The sequence below is a fragment of the Ranitomeya imitator genome, chromosome 1, assembly GCF_032444005.1.
Source record: "Ranitomeya imitator isolate aRanImi1 chromosome 1, aRanImi1.pri, whole genome shotgun sequence".
NCBI lineage: Eukaryota > Metazoa > Chordata > Amphibia > Anura > Dendrobatidae > Ranitomeya > Ranitomeya imitator.
The window spans coordinates 1,140,230,673-1,140,251,532 of NC_091282.1; the positions used below are offsets into that span (position 1 = coordinate 1,140,230,673).

The 20,860-nt window shown below is 43.3% G+C and overlaps 1 protein-coding gene across 5 annotated transcripts in view; it reads left to right on the forward strand.

Annotated features, from left to right (window-relative positions):
* Positions 1-20,860, forward strand: part of ATP8A1 (ATPase phospholipid transporting 8A1) — a 291,307-nt gene that overhangs the window by 195,934 nt on the left and 74,513 nt on the right. For all 5 annotated transcript variants that reach the window (XM_069744529.1, XM_069744527.1, XM_069744530.1 and 2 more), the window contains 2 exons: positions 969-1,053; positions 7,649-7,788. In XM_069744529.1, coding sequence (XP_069600630.1) covers positions 969-1,053; positions 7,649-7,788 — 225 coding nt within the window. The remainder of the gene's footprint in view (positions 1-968; positions 1,054-7,648; positions 7,789-20,860) is intronic.

Below are 20,860 nucleotides of genomic sequence, written 5' to 3' on the forward strand. Positions count from 1 at the left end.
AGGTAGGCGAGTGCGTGTGGGCACCAGAAGTGGTTGCCAGAGATAGGCGTGTGCCTGGGGGCAACATAAGTGGGTGCCAGAGGTAGGCGAGTGCGTGTGGGCACCAGAAGTGGGTGCCAGATGTAGACGTGTGCCTGTGGGCACCAGAAGTGGGTGCCAGATGTAAGTGAGTGCCTGTGGGCACCAGAAGTGGGTGCTAGATGTAGGCGAGTGCGTGTGGGCACCAGAAGTGGGTGCCAGATGTAGGCGAGTGCCTGGGGGCAACATAAGTGGGTGCCAGATGTAAGCGACTGCCTGTGGGCACCAGAAGTGGGTGCCAGATGTAGGCGAGTGCGTGTGGGCACCAGAAGTGGGTGCCAGAGGTAGGCGAGTGTGTGTGGGCTATTGTGTGTGCGTGGCAGAGGTGAGTGTGTGTGGTTAGGACACTGGCTTGGCATAACATTATTACTGATTTTCCGCATATTGCCAGGGAGGCAGGGGTTCGGTGACGTCGCTCTTGCTAGTCATGTTACTCATGCCCACAGGGACGTGATGATTAGTGGGATGACTGGTCTGGGGAAAATCACGCTCCTATGACTAGTCACCCACTAATTAGCATATCAGCCATACAGTTATAACATTGTTTTTTGTAGTATGGAACAGTCAATTAGTCAATACATTGGGCTCGTTAGGAAGAGTATTAACATAGCAATAAATGCTGGAGGCTTGGGGGACCTGGGCAAGTTGTAAGGTTCCTTTTAATTCACCGACACACACCGATTAATCTAAAAAATAACACCTGCAAATGACTAATTTCCCCCTTATTATTACACGGATGTCCTCATTCTATGTGCACATGTGATGTCATCCATTATTTAAACCAGAGTTGCCTCTTAATAAATGTCCGTCTCCTCGGCTGCTCCCACCTTCTGCCGCACTACATGTAACTGAAGTTCTATTTTCTGCCATTATCTCTTCTTCTGTGGTAGGACACAGTCATTTATGACCGCCTGGCTGAAACATCCAAGTACAAAGAAATTACATTAAAACATCTGGAACAGTTTGCTACAGAAGGTAAGATGCGGAATTCCAGTTCCTCTGTGGAGCAAGTCCGCCGACTTGGTGGATCCTTGATGGGCCGTTTCAGGTCAGCGCGTCCCCTGGTTGTCACTAGAACCACCTGGAATGTAAATGAACCTTCGCTTATTTTCTGGGGATATTCAGTTAGTAATGGCTTTACACGAGCGTCTATAGGACCCTGGACGCAGTGCAATGTATTGTGATATTACTGAAACTAAGTGCTGCAGAGCAACACAAATATCGCCATCTAAAAAGTAAGTGTCCGCCGTGTCCTTTTACCCCAGGACACAATCTGGACGTGCAGCGGATATAAAAAAAAGTCTACACACTCCTGTTAAAATGCTATGTAAACATATATGTATCATACCTAGAAGAATCCTTCAGAACTTGTTCCACCTTTAATCTCTTTTCGAATATGTACAATTCAGTTCAAAAATAAACTGAAATCTTTTCAGGTAAGAAAAGAAAAATAAATAACTAAAATATTGTGATTGCATAAATATGCACACCCTTAAACTAATACTTTATTGAAGTACCCTTCAAATTTCTGCCAGCATTCAGTCTTTTGGGGTAAGTGTATTTGCATGGCATATCCGGAATTCCCACTCTTCCTCCAAATGTGTCAGATTGCGAGAGCATCTTCTGTGTACAGCGCCCTCTTCAGGCAGCTACAGATTTTCCAATTGGATTTCGGTCTGGGCTCTGCCTCAGTCATTTGAAGACGTTGACCATCTTCTGGCGAAACCATTCTTCTGCTGATTTGGAGGTATGCTTAGAGTGGTTTTCCTGAAAGGTGAAATTCCTCTTCAGCTTTATAGCAGAAGCCTGAAGGTTTTAATGCAAAACAGACTGATACTTGGATCTGCTCGTAATTTCCTCCAGCTCGACTAAAGCCTCAGTTCCAGCTATGTTCTTTTTTTGTGCTGCTCAGTTTTCGATTCGAACCAAACTTACCTTTTCTAATTTTGACCAAAAAGTTCAACCTTTGTCTCCTCAGATCATCAGACCATAACACGTTTTGCCACATGTTTTTTCAGATTTCATGTAGGTTTTGACAAAACATAGCCAGGCTTGAATGATGTTCTTTATAAGAAAAGTCTTCCATCTTGCCATCCTACCCCAAAGTCCAAACATGTGAAGAATGCGGGAGATTGTTGTCACAACCAGTACTTGCCAGAAATTCCTGCAGCTCTTTTAATGTCGCGGTAGCCTCTTAGTGGCCTTTGTTGTCAATCTCCATCTTGTCTTTCATCAATTTTTGAGGGAGGTCCAGTTCTAGGTAATGTCACTGTTCTGGTAAATTGAACCCTTTTGAGCAACAGCTTGTTTTCCCCTTTGTGACCAGGCCAATGTTTACAGTTCTGACCAGTGTCAGTATTTGGTAATAATTCTGGAGAACTCTTCAACGTATTCCAGTGATTCTGACAATGTTTTTTTGTGACATATTGTACTTAATGATAGTGGTAAAATTAGTTCGATATGACTTGCTTTTATTTTCAGCTTGTTTTTTATGGGACACGATGCCTTTTTCAGTGATAACATTTTTCTTTACATTCATTTTTTTTATCACTTTTTTCCAGCAGTATGATGAAAAAGCATAGTTTTTTGCCACTTTTTTTTTAAATTTATGGTGAAAAGGTTAACTATACCAAATCTGTGTATTTTGTACTTTTGCATAAATATTTATATTTGTTGGTGTTATTTTCTCTTTAATTTTACTTATTTTCTTTTAAATATTTTAAAAAACATTTTCAACTTTTTTTTTTTCTATAATTTTTTTTTTTTACTTAGCTCCTGTACAATTACTATTCTGATGCATTACAACATAGTTACATAGTTAGTTATTAAAGGGACATTGTCACCTGAATTTGGAGGGAACAATCTTCAGCCATGGAGGCGGGGTTTTGGGGTTTTTGATTCACCCTTTCCTTGCCCGCTGGCTGCATGCTGGCTGCAATATTGGATTGAAGTTCATTCTCTGTCCTCCGTAATGCATGCCTGCACAAGGTAATCTTGCCTAGCACAGGCGTGTACTACGGAGGACAGAGAATGAACTTCAATCCAATATTGCAGCCAGCATGCAGCCAGCGGGTAAGGAAAGGGTGAATCAAACACCCGAAAACCCCGCCTCCATGGCTGAAGATTGTTCCCTCCAAATCCAGGTGACCGTGTCCCTTTAAGGTTGAAGGAAGACTATAAGTCCATCTAGTTCAACCCATAGCCTAACCTAACATGCCCTAACCCATGTGGCAAAGAGTAAGCTCCACATTGGGGAAAAAAAATTCCTTCCCGACTCCACATACGGCAATCAGACTAGTTCCCTGGATCAACGCCCTATCAAGGAATCTAGTGTATATACCCTGTAACATTATACTTTTCCAGAAAGGTATCCAGTCCCCTCTTAAATTTAAGTAATGAATCACTCATTACAACATCATACGGCAGAGAGTTCCATAGTCTCACTGCTCTTACAGTAAAGAATCCACGTCTGTTATTATGCTTAAACCTTTTTTCCTCCAAACGCAGAGGATGCCCCCTTGTCCTTGTTTCAGGTCTATGATTAAAAAGATCATCAGAAAGGTCTTTGTACTGTCCCCTCATATATTTATACATTAAAATAAGATCACCCCTTAGTCTTTGTTTTTCCAAACTAAATAGCCCCAAGTGTAATAACCTATCTTGGTATTGCAGACCCCCCAGTCCTCTAATAACCTTGGTCGCTCTTCTCTGCACCCGCTCTAGTTCAGCTATGTCTTTCTTATACACCGGAGACCAGAACTGTACACAGTATTCTAAGTGTGGTCGAACTAGTGACTTGTATAGAGGTAAAATTATGTTCTCCTCATGAGCATCTATGCCTCTTTTAATGCATCCCATTATTTTATTTGCCTTTGTAGCAGCTGCCTGACACTGGCCACTGAATATGAGTTTGTCATCCACCCATACACCCAGGTCTTTTTCATTGACGGTTTTGCCCAGAGTTTTAGAATTAAGCACATAATTATACATCTTATTACTTCTACCCAAGTGCATGACCTTACATTTATCCCCATTAAAGCTCATTTGCCATTTATCAGCCCAAGCTTCTAGTTTACATAAATCATCCTGTAATATAAAATTGTCCTCCTCTGTATTGATTACCCTGCAGAGTTTAGTGTCATCTGCAAATATTGAAATTCTACTCTGAATGCCCCCTACAAGGTCATTAATAAATATGTTAAAAAAAGAAGAGGGCCCAATACTGACCCCTGTGGAACCCCACTGCTAACCGCTACCCAGTCCGAGTGTGCTCCATTAATAACCACCCTTTGTTTGCTATCCCTGAGCCAGCTCTCAACCCCCTTACACATATTTTCCCCTATCCCCATTATTCTCATTTTATGTATCAACCTTTTGTGTGGCACCGTATCAAAAGCTTTTGAAAAGTCCATATACACTACATCCACTGGGTTCCCTTGGTCCAATCCGGAACTTACCTCTTCATAGAAACTGATCAAATTAGTCTAACATGAACGGTCCCTAGTAAACCCGTGCTGATACTGAGTCATGAGGTTATATCTCTTCAGATACTCCAGTATAGCATCCCTTAGAATGCCCTCCAGGATTTTACCCACAGTAGAGGTCAAGCTTACTGGCCTATAATTTCCGAGTTCAGTTTTTGTCCCCTTTTTGAATATTGGCACCACATTTGCTATACGCCAGTCCTGTGGTACAGACCCTGTTATTATGGAGTATTTGAAGATTAAAAATAATGGTCTATCAATGACTGTACTTAATTCCTGCAGTACTCGGGGGTGTATCCCATCCAGGCCCGGAGATTTGTCAAGTTTAGTGATGTTTAGATGCCGCCGCACTTCCTGCTGGGTTAAGCCGGTGACATTTAATGGGGAATTTTTATCACTAGTCATTTTGTCTGCCATGGGATTTTCTTGTGTAAATACTGATGAAAAAAAGTCATTTAGCATATTGGCTTTTTCCTCATCCTCATCCACCATTTCACCCAGACTATTTTTAAGGGGGCCAACACTATCATTTTTAGTTTCTTACTATTTACATAGTTAAAGAATATTTTGGGATTATTTTTTCTCTCTCTGGCAAGGAGTCTCTCTGTCTCAATCTTTGCTGCCTTGATTTGCTTTTTACAGAATTTATTTAATTTTCTGTATTTATTTATTTAACATGTACTGCAATGCGTGAGAACTGTCAGTTTTAGGGTATGTGCACACGTCAGGATTGCATCAGGATTTTGTCAGGATTTTTCATCAGTATTTGTAGCCAAAACCAAGAGTGGGTGATAAATACAGAAGTGGTGCATATGTTTCTATTATAGTTTTCCTCTAATTGTTCCACTCCTGGTTTTGGCTACAAATACTGATGAAAAATCCTGACAAAATCCTGACAAAATCCTGACGTGTGTAAATTACTGGCTGCTGAGTCCAACAGGCCACTCTACCTGGCAGACCTGGAGGTCTACATGTGACCTCTGGCTGCCATGATAACGCTCGGCTCACCTGTGATTACATTAAAGGTGCACCGGTGAGGGATTGCAGCAGCATCTAGAAGATAACAAATGGTTAACATCATGGGGACCTGATCTAATCAGGTCCCGATGATGTCACCTGTCAGAGCTATAGCTCTTTACCAAAATCGCAGGGTTCTGCGAGACCGCAGACCATTGAAAAACGTTGCCACTGCACAAAGCCCAGCAGGCTCCAATGTTTATCTACAGTGGACGGTCATGTGGTGGTTAAACCACTTCTTGATGACCATCTTCACAGTGCTGTATAAGGTTTATCTAATGCTTTGAAACATTTTTGTACTGTTCTCTAAGTGATATCTTCCACAATGAGATCCCTTTGCTGTGTTGTAAGCTGTTTACGAAAAATTACTTTTTGCTGTAATTTTTTTGCTGTAAAATGTAACCAAGAACTAAAGCGCTAAACTTGCTATGGAATTAATGAGAATCACCAGAAATTATGGAGTCTGTTCCCTGTCTATTTACCATGAGTGTAAATGTGATTGCCTAATTCTGAACAGTCACGTCCCAAATTATAAGAAGTTGTTCACGTTTATTTTATTTAGTTTTGTGGTTTTTACTTATTTTCACCCTCAAATTGATTCAAGTTTGTTTCTCAATCGATTTGTACCGATTATAGGTGATGTTAAAGGTGGAAAAATTCTGAAATACCTTATATACTCGAGTATAAGCCGACCCCCCTAATTTTGCCACAAAAAAACTGGGAAAACCTATAAGCCTAGGGTGGGAAATGCAGCAGCTACCGGTAAATGTCCAAAGTAAAAATAGATACCAATAAAAGTAAAATTAATTGAGACATCAGTAGGTTAAGTGTTTTTGAATATCCATATTGAATCAGGAGCCCCATATAATGCTCCATACAGTTTATGATGGGCCCCATAAGATGCTCCATAAAGATTATGATGGGCCCCATAAGATGCTCCATATTAAAATATGGCCCATATAATGCTGCACATAGGTTAATAATGGGCCCATAAGATGCTCCATAGACACATTTGCCCCATATAATACTGCACAAATGTTGATTATGGCCCCATATAATGCTGCACAAATGCTGATTATGGCCCCATAAGATGCTCCATAGAAATATTTGCCCCATATACTGTTGCTGTGAATACAAAATAAATAAATAAAAAAAATTGCATACTCACCTCTTGTCGCACAGGCCCCCGGCACTTGCATTATTCACCTGTCCCCGTTCCACCGCCGGGTGCCGCTCCGTCTCCTACGTCCTCTGCACTGAAGATCAGGCCGGAGGGCGGCGCTCACACTAATCGCCTCATCGCACCCTCTGACCTGAGCGTCACAGCCAGAGGACGCGGAAGACGGAGCGGCGCCCGGCGGTGGAACAGGGAGAGGTGAATATCGCGCAATGCTCTCCCTCCCCGTTATACTCACCTGCTCCCGGCGCGGTCCCTGGCAGCTTCTTTGATGGTCTCCGGGCGCTGACAGCTTCTTCCAACGTTGACTGGGCACCCGCTCATTACAGTAATGAATATGTGGCTGCACCCCTATGGGAGTGGAGTCGCGTCCTTATTCATTACTTTAATGAGTGGGTGCCCGCTCAAAGCTGGAAGAAGCTGTCAGTGCCCGGAGACAATCAGGGAAGCTGCCATGGACAGTGCAGGGAGCAGGTGAGTATGTGACAGCCGCCGCTCCCCCTCCTCCGCCGACAATGACTCTAGTATAAGCTGAGAGGGACACTTTCAGCCTAAAAAAATGGGCTGAAAATCTCAGCTTATACTCGATTATATACGGTAATTCTTTTTGGTATGATTTTTTTTTTTTGCCTGGTATTTTAGAAGGGGTGTGTAGACTTTTTATATCCACTGTATACACTGAGCGTGTACATGGACTGACCTATACCAAGAAGTAATTCTTTAGGAGTACCAGTATCCGGTTTTCTTTTTCTGGTAGATGTTGGGCAATTTCTTGAAGCATGAATCAGTTTGTCTGATGATATTCATGGCACGTGCGCCGAATCTGCCACCTTGAAGAACCTGTATACATTATCCCTGGCTGACATTATGCTTCTTTATGCCTTGTCTTCAGGTTTGAGGACACTTTGTTTCGCTGTAGCTGCTATTCCTGACGGTGTCTATGAAGAATGGCTCAATGTGTATCTCCGAGCCTCCACCTCCCTACAGAACAGGGCTCTGAAGCTGGAAGAGTGCTATGAACTGATCGAAAAGGTAAATGATTGTGTTCAAGGGTATTCCCGTCTGGCTCTACAGTATTTATTGGTTCTGGCACAACCATTGTGCACAGAAACAAAATGTTAACCCTCAATAAGAAAAATGAAAGTTAATCGACATTCTGTATATACTCGAGTATAAGCCGACCTGAGTATAAGCCGACCCCCCCTAATTTTGCCACAAAAATCTGGGAAAACTTAATGACTCGAGTATAAGCCTAGGGTGAAAAATGGAGCAGCTACCAGTAAATTTCAAAAGTAAAAATAGATACCAATAAAATTAAAATTGAGACATCAGTAGGTTAAGTGTTTTTGAATATCCATATTGAATCAGGAGCCCCATATAATGCTCCATACCGTTCATGATGGGCCCCATAAGATGCTCCATATTAAAATATGCCCCATACAATGCTGCACAAATGCTGATTATGGCCCCATAAGATGCTCCATACAGACATTTGCCCCATACAATGCTGCACAAATGCTGACTATGGCCCCATAAGATGCTCCATAGAGATATTTGCCCCCATATAATGCTGCACATGGCCCCATAAGATGCTCCATAGAAATATTTGCCCCATATGCTGTTGCTGCGATTTAAAAAAAAAAAAAAAAACATACTCACCTCTAGTCGCTCAGGCCCCCGGCACTTGCTATACTCACTTTTCCCGTTCCACTGCCGAGTGTCGCTGTGTCTTCCCCGTCCCTAATCTTGCCATCGTGACCTCTGACCTTAGCGTCAGTGCAGAGGACGTTGAAGACACAGCGGCACTGATGGTGGAACAAGGAACAGCTGAATATAGCGCACTGCCCCCGGCGTACTCGCCTGCCCCCCGCGCGGTCCCTGCACGTCCCTGGTTCTCCGAGCATCGGCTGCTTCTTCCTGTGTTGAGCGGTCACATGGTACCCCTCATTACAGTAATGAATATGCGGCTCCACCCCTATGGGAATGGAGTGGGGTTCATATTCATTACTGTAATGAGCGGTACCATGTGACCGCTCAATACAGGAAGAAGCTGTCAGCGCCCGGAAAAGCAGGGACGTGCAGGGACCGCGTCGGGAGCAGGTGAGTAGTATTAGACAGCAGCCGCTCTTCCTCCCCTGCCGACCCCTGGGAATGACTCGAGTATAAGCCGAGAGGGGCAATTTCAGCCTAAAAAATGGGCTGAAATTCTTGGCTTATACTCGAGTATATACAGTATATATGGTCGCTTCAGGTCTGACCACTAGGAGACCCAGCAGTCATAAGAACTGGGGTCTCAAAAGTACCGTGTGAATGAAGCACGTTATGGACCAGTAACAGCGGAGCTGACACATTCTCAGTAAACTCGATTTCTCACACCCGGACCCTCGGCAATCGTATAGTTATCATCCATCCTGTGGATAATAAAATAAACAAAGACTGCTTTTTCATATAAAAGTCCAAAAGGTGGCAGATCAGAGGTGGTTTGTCCTTACATTATAGTATTTACCAGGCATGATATAGTAGTCACATCGTTATGAATACAATTAATATTGTTGAATTGGTTTAGGCTCTTTACTTTTGGTTCTTCTACTTTTGATGGTAAAATGTGCTGAGTCTGCAGCACTATAGCAGAATCCAAATGGAAATCCTGCTAAACTCTTTAGGTCAATGAGATTTTTTTTACATGTTCAACAGAGCAGGTGATTATGTCCTTTAATGTTTAAATGCCAGTTCCTTGACAATGTACTAAGCTGAATTGAAGTAGTTTTTGTTTTTCTTTTAATTAATTAATTCTGAAACTATTCTACGTGTACCACTGGATGGGAGCCCTTAGAACTGCCTCTTCCATGATTGCATTCAATGCTCCTCTGTTGATTAGCTGTCGTGTCACGATCTCATGTAACATCGTTCCTCGCGGGCTACTCAAGAGAAGTACCGTGGATGCCATGAAGTATGAGTTGATATATTACTGTTATTTATTTGCCCTTTTCAATCTCAAAATTCATGGATTTCTCCTCATTTGGGTCTTGAGATCAAATTACTTTCTTCTTCATGAAGATCACCATCCAAGCTACCAGAACTTTTCATCTGATGAATCTGCATAGAATTTATCACAGGTGTTCTTCATAAGGGTAAAGAGTCTCCTATCCTAGTTACTGATGATGATTATACATCTCCTCTCATGTGATTGTAATGATAATTATGACCATTCACTTGGTCCTTATTTGCTCATTTAGAACATGCAGAGAAGAATCCAAAGGAGACAGAGATTTTCCTTTCTCCAGCTGTCCATGTTATGATGTGCTGATGCATCATGGGATTTAGAGAGTATAAAGAGAAGTAAAAAAGTATAGCTTGTTATAGACAGGTGGGGAGTATATTGATGGTGGAATAAATATCTGTCCTGCTTCTAGAAGTGCAATAAATTAATATTAACATGTCCTCTATTAATTATTGTAAATATTGCATAATCATAAAAAAATAAACTTTGTTTCCCATTTACATGCTATTGAAAAAACCCAGTGCTACCAAGTGTTTTTCGACTTGTGTAGTGACATGCTGGTGGACACTTACATTCAGTAACTCTCCCCGCACCAGTTCTGTGCACATCAAGCAACCACTAGAAATAGCAAACGAGCATAAACCGATTTCTATTGGCTTCACTGCAGAGAACTGGACGTAGGGAGGGTGACTGAGCATGTGTGTCCACCGGCCCTCAGTTCATTAGGAGGACATGACCATTACCATACACTTTGAACACCAGGTGGCGCTGTACTATGGAAGTAAATGTAATAACTAGTCACTAAATAAATTTTATTTTTTTCAAAATGTAAATAGCAAATATTATTTTTTTTTTTTATAGAACTTATATAGTGAATATAATATTAGATCAGCCAACCTCACCATTCTTTTAAAGCAAACTGCAGGTTTTTCCTTGTTTATTTGTAGAAAACATAACCTGTTTTTTGAGAACGTCGTGATAATGCCCTCCACAATATCATCCTAGCCAGGCTAGTCTGCTTTATACTAAAACAGTTCCTTACTAGTGATGAGCGAGCGTGCTGGGATAAGGTGTAATCCGAGCATGCTCGGGTGCTAACCAAGTATCTTCGACGTGCTCAAATAATATGTTCGAATCCCCTCGGCTTCTTGTCTCATGGCTGTTTGTTAGGCAATCCCTGCATGTGTTGATGCTGTCAAACAGCAGCGAGACATGCAGCCGCAGGGACTTGGACATACTGTCCAAGCACGCCGTAGTCACTCGGTTAGCACTCGAGCATGCTGAGATAACACCTTATAACGTTCGCTCATCCCTATTACTTACCTATTTATAATCCAGAATGCGCATATAACTTAGTGACACAAGTTACAATAAAGCGCGGCACCAAATACTTTCCATCTGCTTGTTAATTGTGCTGGTCCATCATTAATAAGGAATCTGTACTTCCAGATCTAGAGGCAGCATGCCGTCACTTCAGGACTCTGACCCACAAAACTTAGTGTCCTAAATAATTTAATGTGCAGAATAAATAAACCATTCCTCAGTCAGATGTTCTCCTCTGTGCTTCCCAGCATGAGTCCTGGATATCCCTAATATAAAATATTTATGCACTGAATTTGCGCCAACGCATTCATCCTCCGGTTAGTTTCTTTGCTCCAGATTAGTTTGTGCAGGGTCCCTATTCTACTGTATCCTCCTGGATGACGTGTTGTTTTTTTCCTCTGCTCCTTGTTTCTTCAAGGAAGTGCACCTGTCACTTTGTGCTTAGTCCCTTGCCTCATGTTCTTGTAACATCCCTGCCGGCATCACTGCATGGCCTTCCATCCCCCTCCTGCCTATTACATCTACTCCCTCACCCAGTGCCATGCTGTGAGATCTGTCTGCTGCCAGCTCCATTCCATGTGCTCCATGGCGGCCTGCTCTGTGTACACTTCCTGGCTGTGTGCATAGGGGGGCGGCGCCATCAACTCCGGATTCTTATTGAGACTGTGTGCACCTCCCTAAGGTGCTCCTGGCCAATAGCCTTGAGGCCTCTGGTACTTAAGGCATCTTCACCCATTGGAGGATGCCTGAGCAAACTATTTCCCTCAGTTAGCATTTGCTACTAAGCTGCCAGGTCGTGTCTGTTTCCTGTCTCAGAGGGCTGCAATACGCAGGCCATAATCTGTGTTCTGTTTGTGAATCCGTGTCCGTTTCTGTCTGAACTCTGGTCTATGTCCGTTCCTGTTCCTCCTTTGTCATTAGTAATTTCCCACTCTGCTGTGTGTACCTCCGCCTTATCTTTCTGCTCTGTTCGCCACTGTCTGTGGCTCTGTTTCTCTCTGCTCTGTTCTGCCACAACCTGTGGTTCTGTGTCTCTCAGCTTTGCTCTCTGCTCTGCACTCTGAGGCTTTGCTCTCTGTAACTTTGCTCTGCACTCTGTGGCTTTGCTCTGCACTCTGATCTTGCTTTTCACTCTGTGGCTTTGCTCTGCGGCTCCGCTGCTTGCGGTTCTACCTGGCTCCGCCTCCTGCGTTTCTGCACGTGGCTCCTTCACCTTCTCTGCTCTTAGCTCCGCCTTCACCTTCTCTGCTCTTAGCTCCGCCTTCTTCTCTGCTCTTAGCTCCGCCTTCTTCTCTGCTCTGCTCTTAGCTCCACCTCCTGTGGTTCTGATTTGCATCCGCTCTTGCTCTACCTCTGCTCAGCAACTTGCCGTACAGGTCTCCTCTACCTGTTTGTTTATATTTACCAGTCTGAACAGGTTCTTATGTTTCCATACACCCGCCTGTATACCAGCTCCTACCAGAGTATCAGCCCTGTCCACCTGTCTGCCAGTGCCAGCCGTGCCCGTTTGCCTGCCTGTATCTCCGTCAAGCCAGTCTGCCTGTACCCATCCGTCAGCCAGTGTCACAGCCGTGCCTGCCTGCCTGTGTCTTGTCCCCGGTGGGATCAGCATCCACAGTCAGACTCCACCCTGGAGTGGCACCTGGTAGCTTCCTATTGCACAAGTCTGACCTCACCATCAGAGGCTCCAGCAAACACCTAGGAAGCTACTTAGTTATGCCCCTTCCAGGGAAGTTTGGTCTGTGGTCCAGTGGGGCCACACCCCCAGACGCCTGCGCCAACCAGTCTCGGCGCGAGCGTTACAGTTCTCACCTGTTTGAGGTTTGCTTCTATAGTCTGCACAGTAAAAGCGTGCTCACCTGGATGGGGACTGGAAGCGCAGGCAGTTTTGCCTTTAGCATCTTGTTCTCCATGTCTTAGAACAACAGTAGTGTAACAGTAAATGGTGACGGCGACGTCATTCACGGATTTACACCTCCGATGCTCACAAACACTGCCTAATTCTCTGCATGCTGTCTGTTGTGTGTCTCTCAGTCGTCTGTCTCACAATTGGGTGATTTTTATATAATTAGTTAAATCACATTATTGTGGTTTCATAGGAGGCTTTAGGGAGCTGCGAAGTTGTATCTTTTCATTAGAAACACTTGTATCTGTGTTTGTATAACGAAGTATAAGGCAGTCCTCTTTGGGACTTATTAAATGATTTCTGTATTCCGGAATTAAAGAGGTGGGACACTTGTAGTGCTGGTTTCCGCCACTAGGTGAACGTTTCCAGAACCCTTCTGAGTCACTATAACAGCAGACATGGTTGAAGAGGGTTGCGTCTGGCTCCAGGGATTTTTTTTTAACTAGTTGTTCAATCAAACTTTTGCCTATTTTGTAATGGCTGACTCACACAAACCGTTTTGGGCTACAAAGTTTTGTCTCCTACTAGGAAAAAAAAACAAAAGAAAACATCACCGTTCTTGAGAGGCAATCTTGTTTCATCCTCCAATCAAATTTGCAGGCACGATTTCCATAAAAGCCAAGTCTACTCCATGAGTTGAGCAATGATCCAATGGCAATTTCCCAGAACGGCTTGACAAATTTTTTTTGTTACATTTTCATCAGTTCGGGCGGTCGAAATATGTTCAGGGCGACATTGATCAGTAATTGACATTTCACCTTCTTCAAAGCTAAATAAACTTCTGTTTTACTCGGGGCAGCTTACTTGATGTTCGTAGCATAACAGTTTCTGATGGGTTTTTTTTTTCTTTTTTTCACTCAAAGAATATAAAACATCATAGCCACACGTTAATCACTCATCAGAGCCAAAAGAAATAATGACTCATTGAAGAAAAAAAAAATTGCTGAAGCCAAAGGCAACCTTCTCCTCCAGTCAGCTGGTATACTGACTCAGAAGGGTTCTGTACATTCACCTAACAGCGGAAGCCGCTGCTGTAAGTGCATCGCCCTTCAGACATCGATTCCTTTTTCTTTTGGGTGCATTCTCATACTGGTCCTTTCCTACCATAGCAGTAGACTTTAAGAAATATGTCTTGTATGTGAGAAACAAACAATGTATGTGTGAATATGTGTATGTATATATGTGTGTGTATACAGTAATACCTTACCTTACGAGTTTAATTCGTTCTGTGACCGAGCTCCTAACTCCATTTGCTCGTATAGGAAATTACATATCCCCATTAAAAGAATTGAAATACTATTAGTCCATTCTAGCTCCCTAAAAACCAAATCAGAAGTCACTTGGTTAGTAAATTGAGTCCACCTGTGTGTAATTTATTCTCTGTATAACTTCAGCTGTTCTGTGAAGGTCTCAGAGGTTTGTTTGAGAACATAAGGGATCAAATAGCATCATGAAAACCAAGGAACACACCAGACAGGTCAGGGATAAAGTTGTCGAGAAGAATAAACCAGGGTTAAGTTATCAAAAAATAGCCCAGAGCACTGTTTAAAGGGAACCTGTCACCCCGTTTTTTGAGATTGACCTGACCAGCCTGATTGACAGGCGAAAACGGCGACTTTGGTAAGTTATTTCTCAGCATAGGTGGGGAATCGGGGTACACTACATACACTACAGTAACACACAGCGCAGGCCCTATTTAACAGTATTTATATCTCAATCTCAAAAAACGGGGGTGACAGGTTCCCTTTAATTCATCATCCAAAAATGGTAGGTTTGCAGTTATTTCTTCCAAGACATGGCCATCCACCCAAACTGACAACCCAAGGAAGGAGAGCACTAATTGGAGAAGCAGCCAATAGACCCATGGTCACTCTGGAGAAGTTGCAGAGATCCACAGCTCAGGTGGGAAAATCTATCCACAGGACAACTATCAGTTGTATTCTCCACAAATTTGGCCTCTATGGAAGTGGCAAGAAGAAAATAATTTCTGAAAACAAGCCATAAGAAGTCCTGTTTGTAGCTTGCAAAAAGCCATGTAGAGGGCACAGCTAGCACGTGGAATATGGTGCTCTGGTCAGATGAGACTAATGTGGATGATGTTTGTCTAAATGCAAAACACGATGTGTGGCAGAAAATTAACTTTCACGTAGCACTGAAAACACCATCCCCACCATCAAACATGGTGATAACCGCATCATGTTCTAGGGATGCTTTTCTTCAGCAGAGACTGGGAAGCAGGTCAGTATTGATGGGAAGATGAACGGAGCTTAACACAGGGCAATCCTGGAGGAAAACCTGTTAGAGGCTGCTAGAGACTTGAGACTAGGGCGTTGATTCACGGTCTGACAGGTAAACGACCATAAACCTACTGTCAGAGCTACAACGGATGGTTTAGATCAAAGCATATTCTATGTGTGTGAATGGCCCAGTCAGTCCAGACCTAAATCCTAGTGAGAATCGCTGTTCAGACACTCGTCATCCAATCTCACTGAGCTAGTGTGTAAAGAAGAACAGACAAAAATGTCAGCTCTAGATGTTCAAAGGTAGAAGTGCCAGACCCCAAAAGACTTGCAGCAGTAATTGCAAAGTATTGACTCAGAGACCGCGTGGAGGTTATTGGCTTATATGCCGATGATATGGTAATATTCATGGATGACGTAGAGGAGACACTGCCGCATGTGATCACCACCATAAATAGATTTAGTAAATGCTCGGGATTGTATATAAATTGGGACAAATCCGCCTTGATGCCCCTCTCCCATGTTTCAGCAGATCATCTTAAAGAGCTATCCTTATTGCCAGTGGTGTCCCACTTTAAATATTTATGATAATTATACCCAAATACAGGAGATTTGACCTACAATTTAATGTCCTCCTGCTATTGGATCTAGTCAAGCATAAATTTGCGGTGTGGAGTAAATTACCCTTGTCTGTTTCTGGTCACATAAATCTGATCAAGATGATATTACTCCCAAGCTCAATTATTCCCTTCACAGAGCAGTTCCTGTTCCCAGATCCTTTTTTTCAAATCTAAATTCGTTAATCTCATCCTTTATATGGGGGAAAGCCAGGCCTAAACTTAAATTATCTACTTTACATAGATCCAAGCAAATGGGAGGTGTGGCGCTACCTGACTTTTTCCTGTATTATTTGGCCGGACAACTTAGGGCTCTGGGTAAGTGGATGCCTGGGGGTCATTTACCAAACTCGGAGAGTCATCTGGCCCACGCTGCCAAGCTTGATTGCCCGTTAGGCTTTTTAGAAATTGATAGACCCAACACCTCTAAATTATTACCGCTTCTCCCCTTTTTGAGATTGGTTTGGAAGCAGGTGAAAAGGGCCATTCATTTTGAAGGTGGTATAGCCGAAATGCCATTATGGAATATGTACTTCCCGGAGCTACTGAATCACCCATTTACTCTATTCTGGACCTCATGCGGTGTTTTCATTAATAATTTGTATGAGCAGGGCGTCTTAATGTCTTTCGAACAGTTACAGACTAAGTATGATATCCCAAGGCCCCAATTCTTCCGTTATCTGCAACTCAGATCAGCAATACAATCGTACATGCGCAGAGTAAATGCCGTGCTAATAATATCATCCCTTCCATTAATAGGGATCCTTAAATCACAGGGGCCCGGGGTCTTATATCCACACTGTACACTCATATGCTGTCCGTAAGTGCGGACTCGGCGGTATTGCCGGTTAACCCCTTCATGACCCAGCCTATTTTGACCTTAAAGACCTTGCCGTTTTTTGCAATTCTGACCAGTGTCCCTTTATGAGGTAATAACTCAGGAACGCTTCAACGGATCCTAGCGGTTCTGAGATTGTTTTTTCGTGAAATATTGGGCTTCATGTTAGTGGTAAATTTAGGTCAATAAATTCTGCGTTTATTTGTGATAAAAACGGAAATTTGGCGAAAATTTAGAAAATTTCGCAATTTTCACATTTTGAATTGTTATTCTGTTAAACCAGAGAGTTATGTAACACAAAATAGTTAATAAATAACATTTCCCACATGTTTACTTTACATCAGCACAATTTTGGAAACAAAATTTTTTTTTGCTAGGAAGTTATAAGGGTTAAAATTTGACCAGCGATTTCTCATTTTTACAACGAAATTTACAAAACCATTTTTTTTAGGGACCACCTCACATTTGAAGTCAGTTTGAGGGGTCTATATGGCTGAAAATACCCAAAAGTGACACCATTCTAAAAACTGTACCCCTCAAGGTACTCAAAACCACATTCCAGAAGTTTATTAACCCTTCAGGTGCTTCACAGCAGCAGAAGCAACATGGAAGGAAAAAATGAACATTTAACTTTTTAGTCACAAAAATTATCTTTTAGCAACAATTTTTTTATTTTCCCAATGGTAAAAGGAGAAACTGAACCACGTACGTTGTTGTCCAATTTGTCCTGAGTACGCCGATACCTCATATGTGGGGGTAAACCACTGTTTGGGCGCACGGCAGGGCTTGGAAGGGAAGGAGCGCCATTTGACTTTTTGAATCAAAAATTGGCTCCACTCTTTAGCGGACACCATGTCACGTTTGGAGAGCCCCCGTGTGCCTAAAAATTGGCGTTCCCCCACAAGTGACCCCATTTTGGAAGCTAGACCCCCCAAGGAACTTATTTAGATGCCTAGTGAGCACTTTAAACCCTCAGGTGCTTCACAAATTGATCTGTAAAAATGAAAAAGTACTTTTTTTTCACAAAAAAATTCTTTTCGCCTCAATTTTTTCATTATCACATGGGCAATACGATAAAATGGATCATAAAATTTGTTGGGCAATTTCTCCCGAGTACGCCGATACTTCATATGTGGGGGTAAACCACTGTTTGGGCACACGGCAGGGCTCGGAAGGGAAGGCGCGCCTTTTGACTTTTTGAATGGAAAATTAGCTCCAATTGTTAGCGGACACCATGTCGCGTTTGGAGAGCCCCTGTGTGCCTAAACATTGGAGCTCCCCCACAAGTGACCCCATTTTGGAAACTAGACCCCCCCAAGGAACTTATCTAGATGCATATTGAGCAGTTTAAACCCCCAGGTGCTTCACAGACGTTTATAACGCAGAGCCATGAAAATAAAAAATAATTTTTCTTTCCTCAAAAATGATTTTTTAGCCTGGAATTTCCTATTTTGCCAAGGGTAATAGGAGAAATTGGACCCCAAATGTTGTTGTCCAGTTTGTCCTGAGTATGCTGATACCCCATATGTGGGGGTAAACCACTGTTTGGGCGCACGGCAGGGCTCGGAAGGGAAGGCACGCCATTTGGCTTTTTAAATGGAAAATTAGCTCCAATCATTAGCGGACACCATGTCACGTTTGGAGAGCCCCTGTGTGCCTAAACATTGGAGATCCCCCAGAAATGACCCCATTTTGGAAACTAGTCCACCAAAGGAACTAATCTAGATGTGTGGTGAGGACTTTGAACCCCCAAGTGCTTCACAGAAGTTTATAACGCAGAGCCATGAAATTAAAAAAAAAAAATATTTTCTCAAAAATGATCTTTTAGCCTGCAATTTTTTATTTTCCCAAGGGTATCAAGAGAAATTTGACCCCAAAATTTGTTGTCCAGTTTCTCCTGAGTACGCTGATACCCCATATGTGGGGGTAAACCACTGTTTGGGCACATGCCGGGGCTCGGAAGTGAAGTAGTGACGTTTTGAAATGCAGACTTTGATGGAATGCTCTGTGGGCGTCACGTTGCGTTTGCAGAGCCCCTGATGTGGCTTAACAGTAGAAACCCCTCGCAAGTGACCCCATTTTGGAAACTAGACCCCGAAAGGAACTTATCTAGATGTGTGGTGAGCACTTTGAACCCCCAAGTGCTTCATAGAAGTTTATAATGCAGAGCCGTGAAAATAATAAATACGTTTTCTTTCCTCAAAAATAATTATTTAGCCCAGAATTTTTTATTTTCCCAAGGGTTACAGGAGAAATTGGACCCCAAAAGTTGTTGTTCAGTTTCTCCTGAGTACGCCGATACCCCATGTGTGGAGGTAAACCACTGTTTGGGCACACGTCGGGGCTCAGAAGGGAAGTAGTGACTTTTGAAATGCAGACTTTGATGGAATGGTCTGCGGGCGTCACGTTGCGTTTGCAGAGCCCCTGGTGTGCCTAAACAGTAGAAACCCCCCACAAGTGACCCCATTTTAGAAACTAGACCCCCCAAGGAACTTATCTAGATATGTGGTGAGCACTTTGAACCCCCAAGTGCTTCACAGACGTTTACAACGTAGAGCCGTGAAAATAATAAATCATTTTTCTTTCCTCAAAAATGATGTTTTAGCAAGCATTTTTTTTATTTTCACAAGGGTAACAGGAGAAATTGGACCCCAGTAATTGTTGCGCAGTTTATCCTGAGTATGCTAGTACCCCATATGTGGGGGTAAACCACTGTTTGGGCACACGTCAGGGCTCGGAATTGAGGGAGCACCATTTGACTTTTTGAATACGAGATTGGCTGGAATCAATGGTGGCGCCATGTTGCGTTTGGAGACCCCTGATGTGCCTAAACAGTGGTAACCCCTCAATTCTACCTCCAACACTAACCCCAACACACCCCTAACCCTAATCCCAACTGTAGCCATAACCCTAATCACAACCCTAACCCCAACACACCCCTAACCACAACCCTAACCCCAACACACCCCTAACCCTAACCACAACCCTAATTCCAACCCTAACCACAACCCTAATTCCAACTGTAGCCATAACCCTAATCACAGCCCTAACCCCAACACACCCCTAACCCTAATCCCAACTGTAGCCATAACCCTAATCACAACCCTAACCACAACCCTAATTCCAACCCTAACCCTAAGGTTATGTGCCCACGTTGCGGATTCGTGTGAGATTTTTCAGCATCATTTTTTAAAAATCCGCAGGTAAGAGGCACTGTGTTTTACCTGCGGATTTTCCGCGGATTTCCAGTGTTTTTTGTGCGGATTTCACCTGCGGATTCCTATTGAGGAACAGGTGTAAAACGCTGCGGACTCCGCACAAAGAATTGACATGCTACGGAAAATACAACGCAGCGTTTCCGCGCGGTATTTTCCGCACCATGGGCACAGCGGATTTGGCTTTCCATATGTTTACATGGTACTGTACACCTGATGGAACACTGCTGCGAATCCGCAGCGGCCAATCCACTGCGGATCCGCAGCCAAATCCGCACCGTGTGCACATGGCCTAATTCTAAAGGTATGTGCACACGCTGCGGAAAACGCTGCGGATCCGCAGCAGTTTCCCATGAGTTTACAGTTCAATGTAAACCTATGGGAAACAAAAATCGCTGTACACATGCTGCAGAAAAACTGCACGGAAACGCAGCGGTTTACATTCCGCAGCATGTCACTTCTTTGTGCGGATTCCGCAGCGGTTTTACAACTGCTCAAATAGAAAATCGCAGTTGTAAAACCGCAGTGAAATGCGCAGAAAAAACGCGGTAAATCCGCCATAAATCCGCAGCGGTTTAGCACTGCGGATTTATCAAATCCGCAGCGGAAAAATCCGCAGAGGACCAGAATACGTGTGCACATACCGAAACCCTAACCTAACCCTACCCCTAACCCTACCCCTAACCCTACCCCTAACCCTAGCCCTAACCCTAGCCCTAACCCTAGCCCTAACCCTACCCCTTAACCTACCCCTAACATTAGTGGAAAAAAAAAATTCTTTATTTTTTTTATTGTCCCTACCTATGGGGGGGACAAAGGGGAGGGGGGTCATTTATTATTTTTTTTATTTTGATCACTGAGATAGATTATATCTCAGTGATCAAAATGCACTTTGAACGATTCTGCCGGCCGGCAGATTCGGCGGGCGCACTGCGCATGCGCTTGCCATTTTGGAAGATGGCGG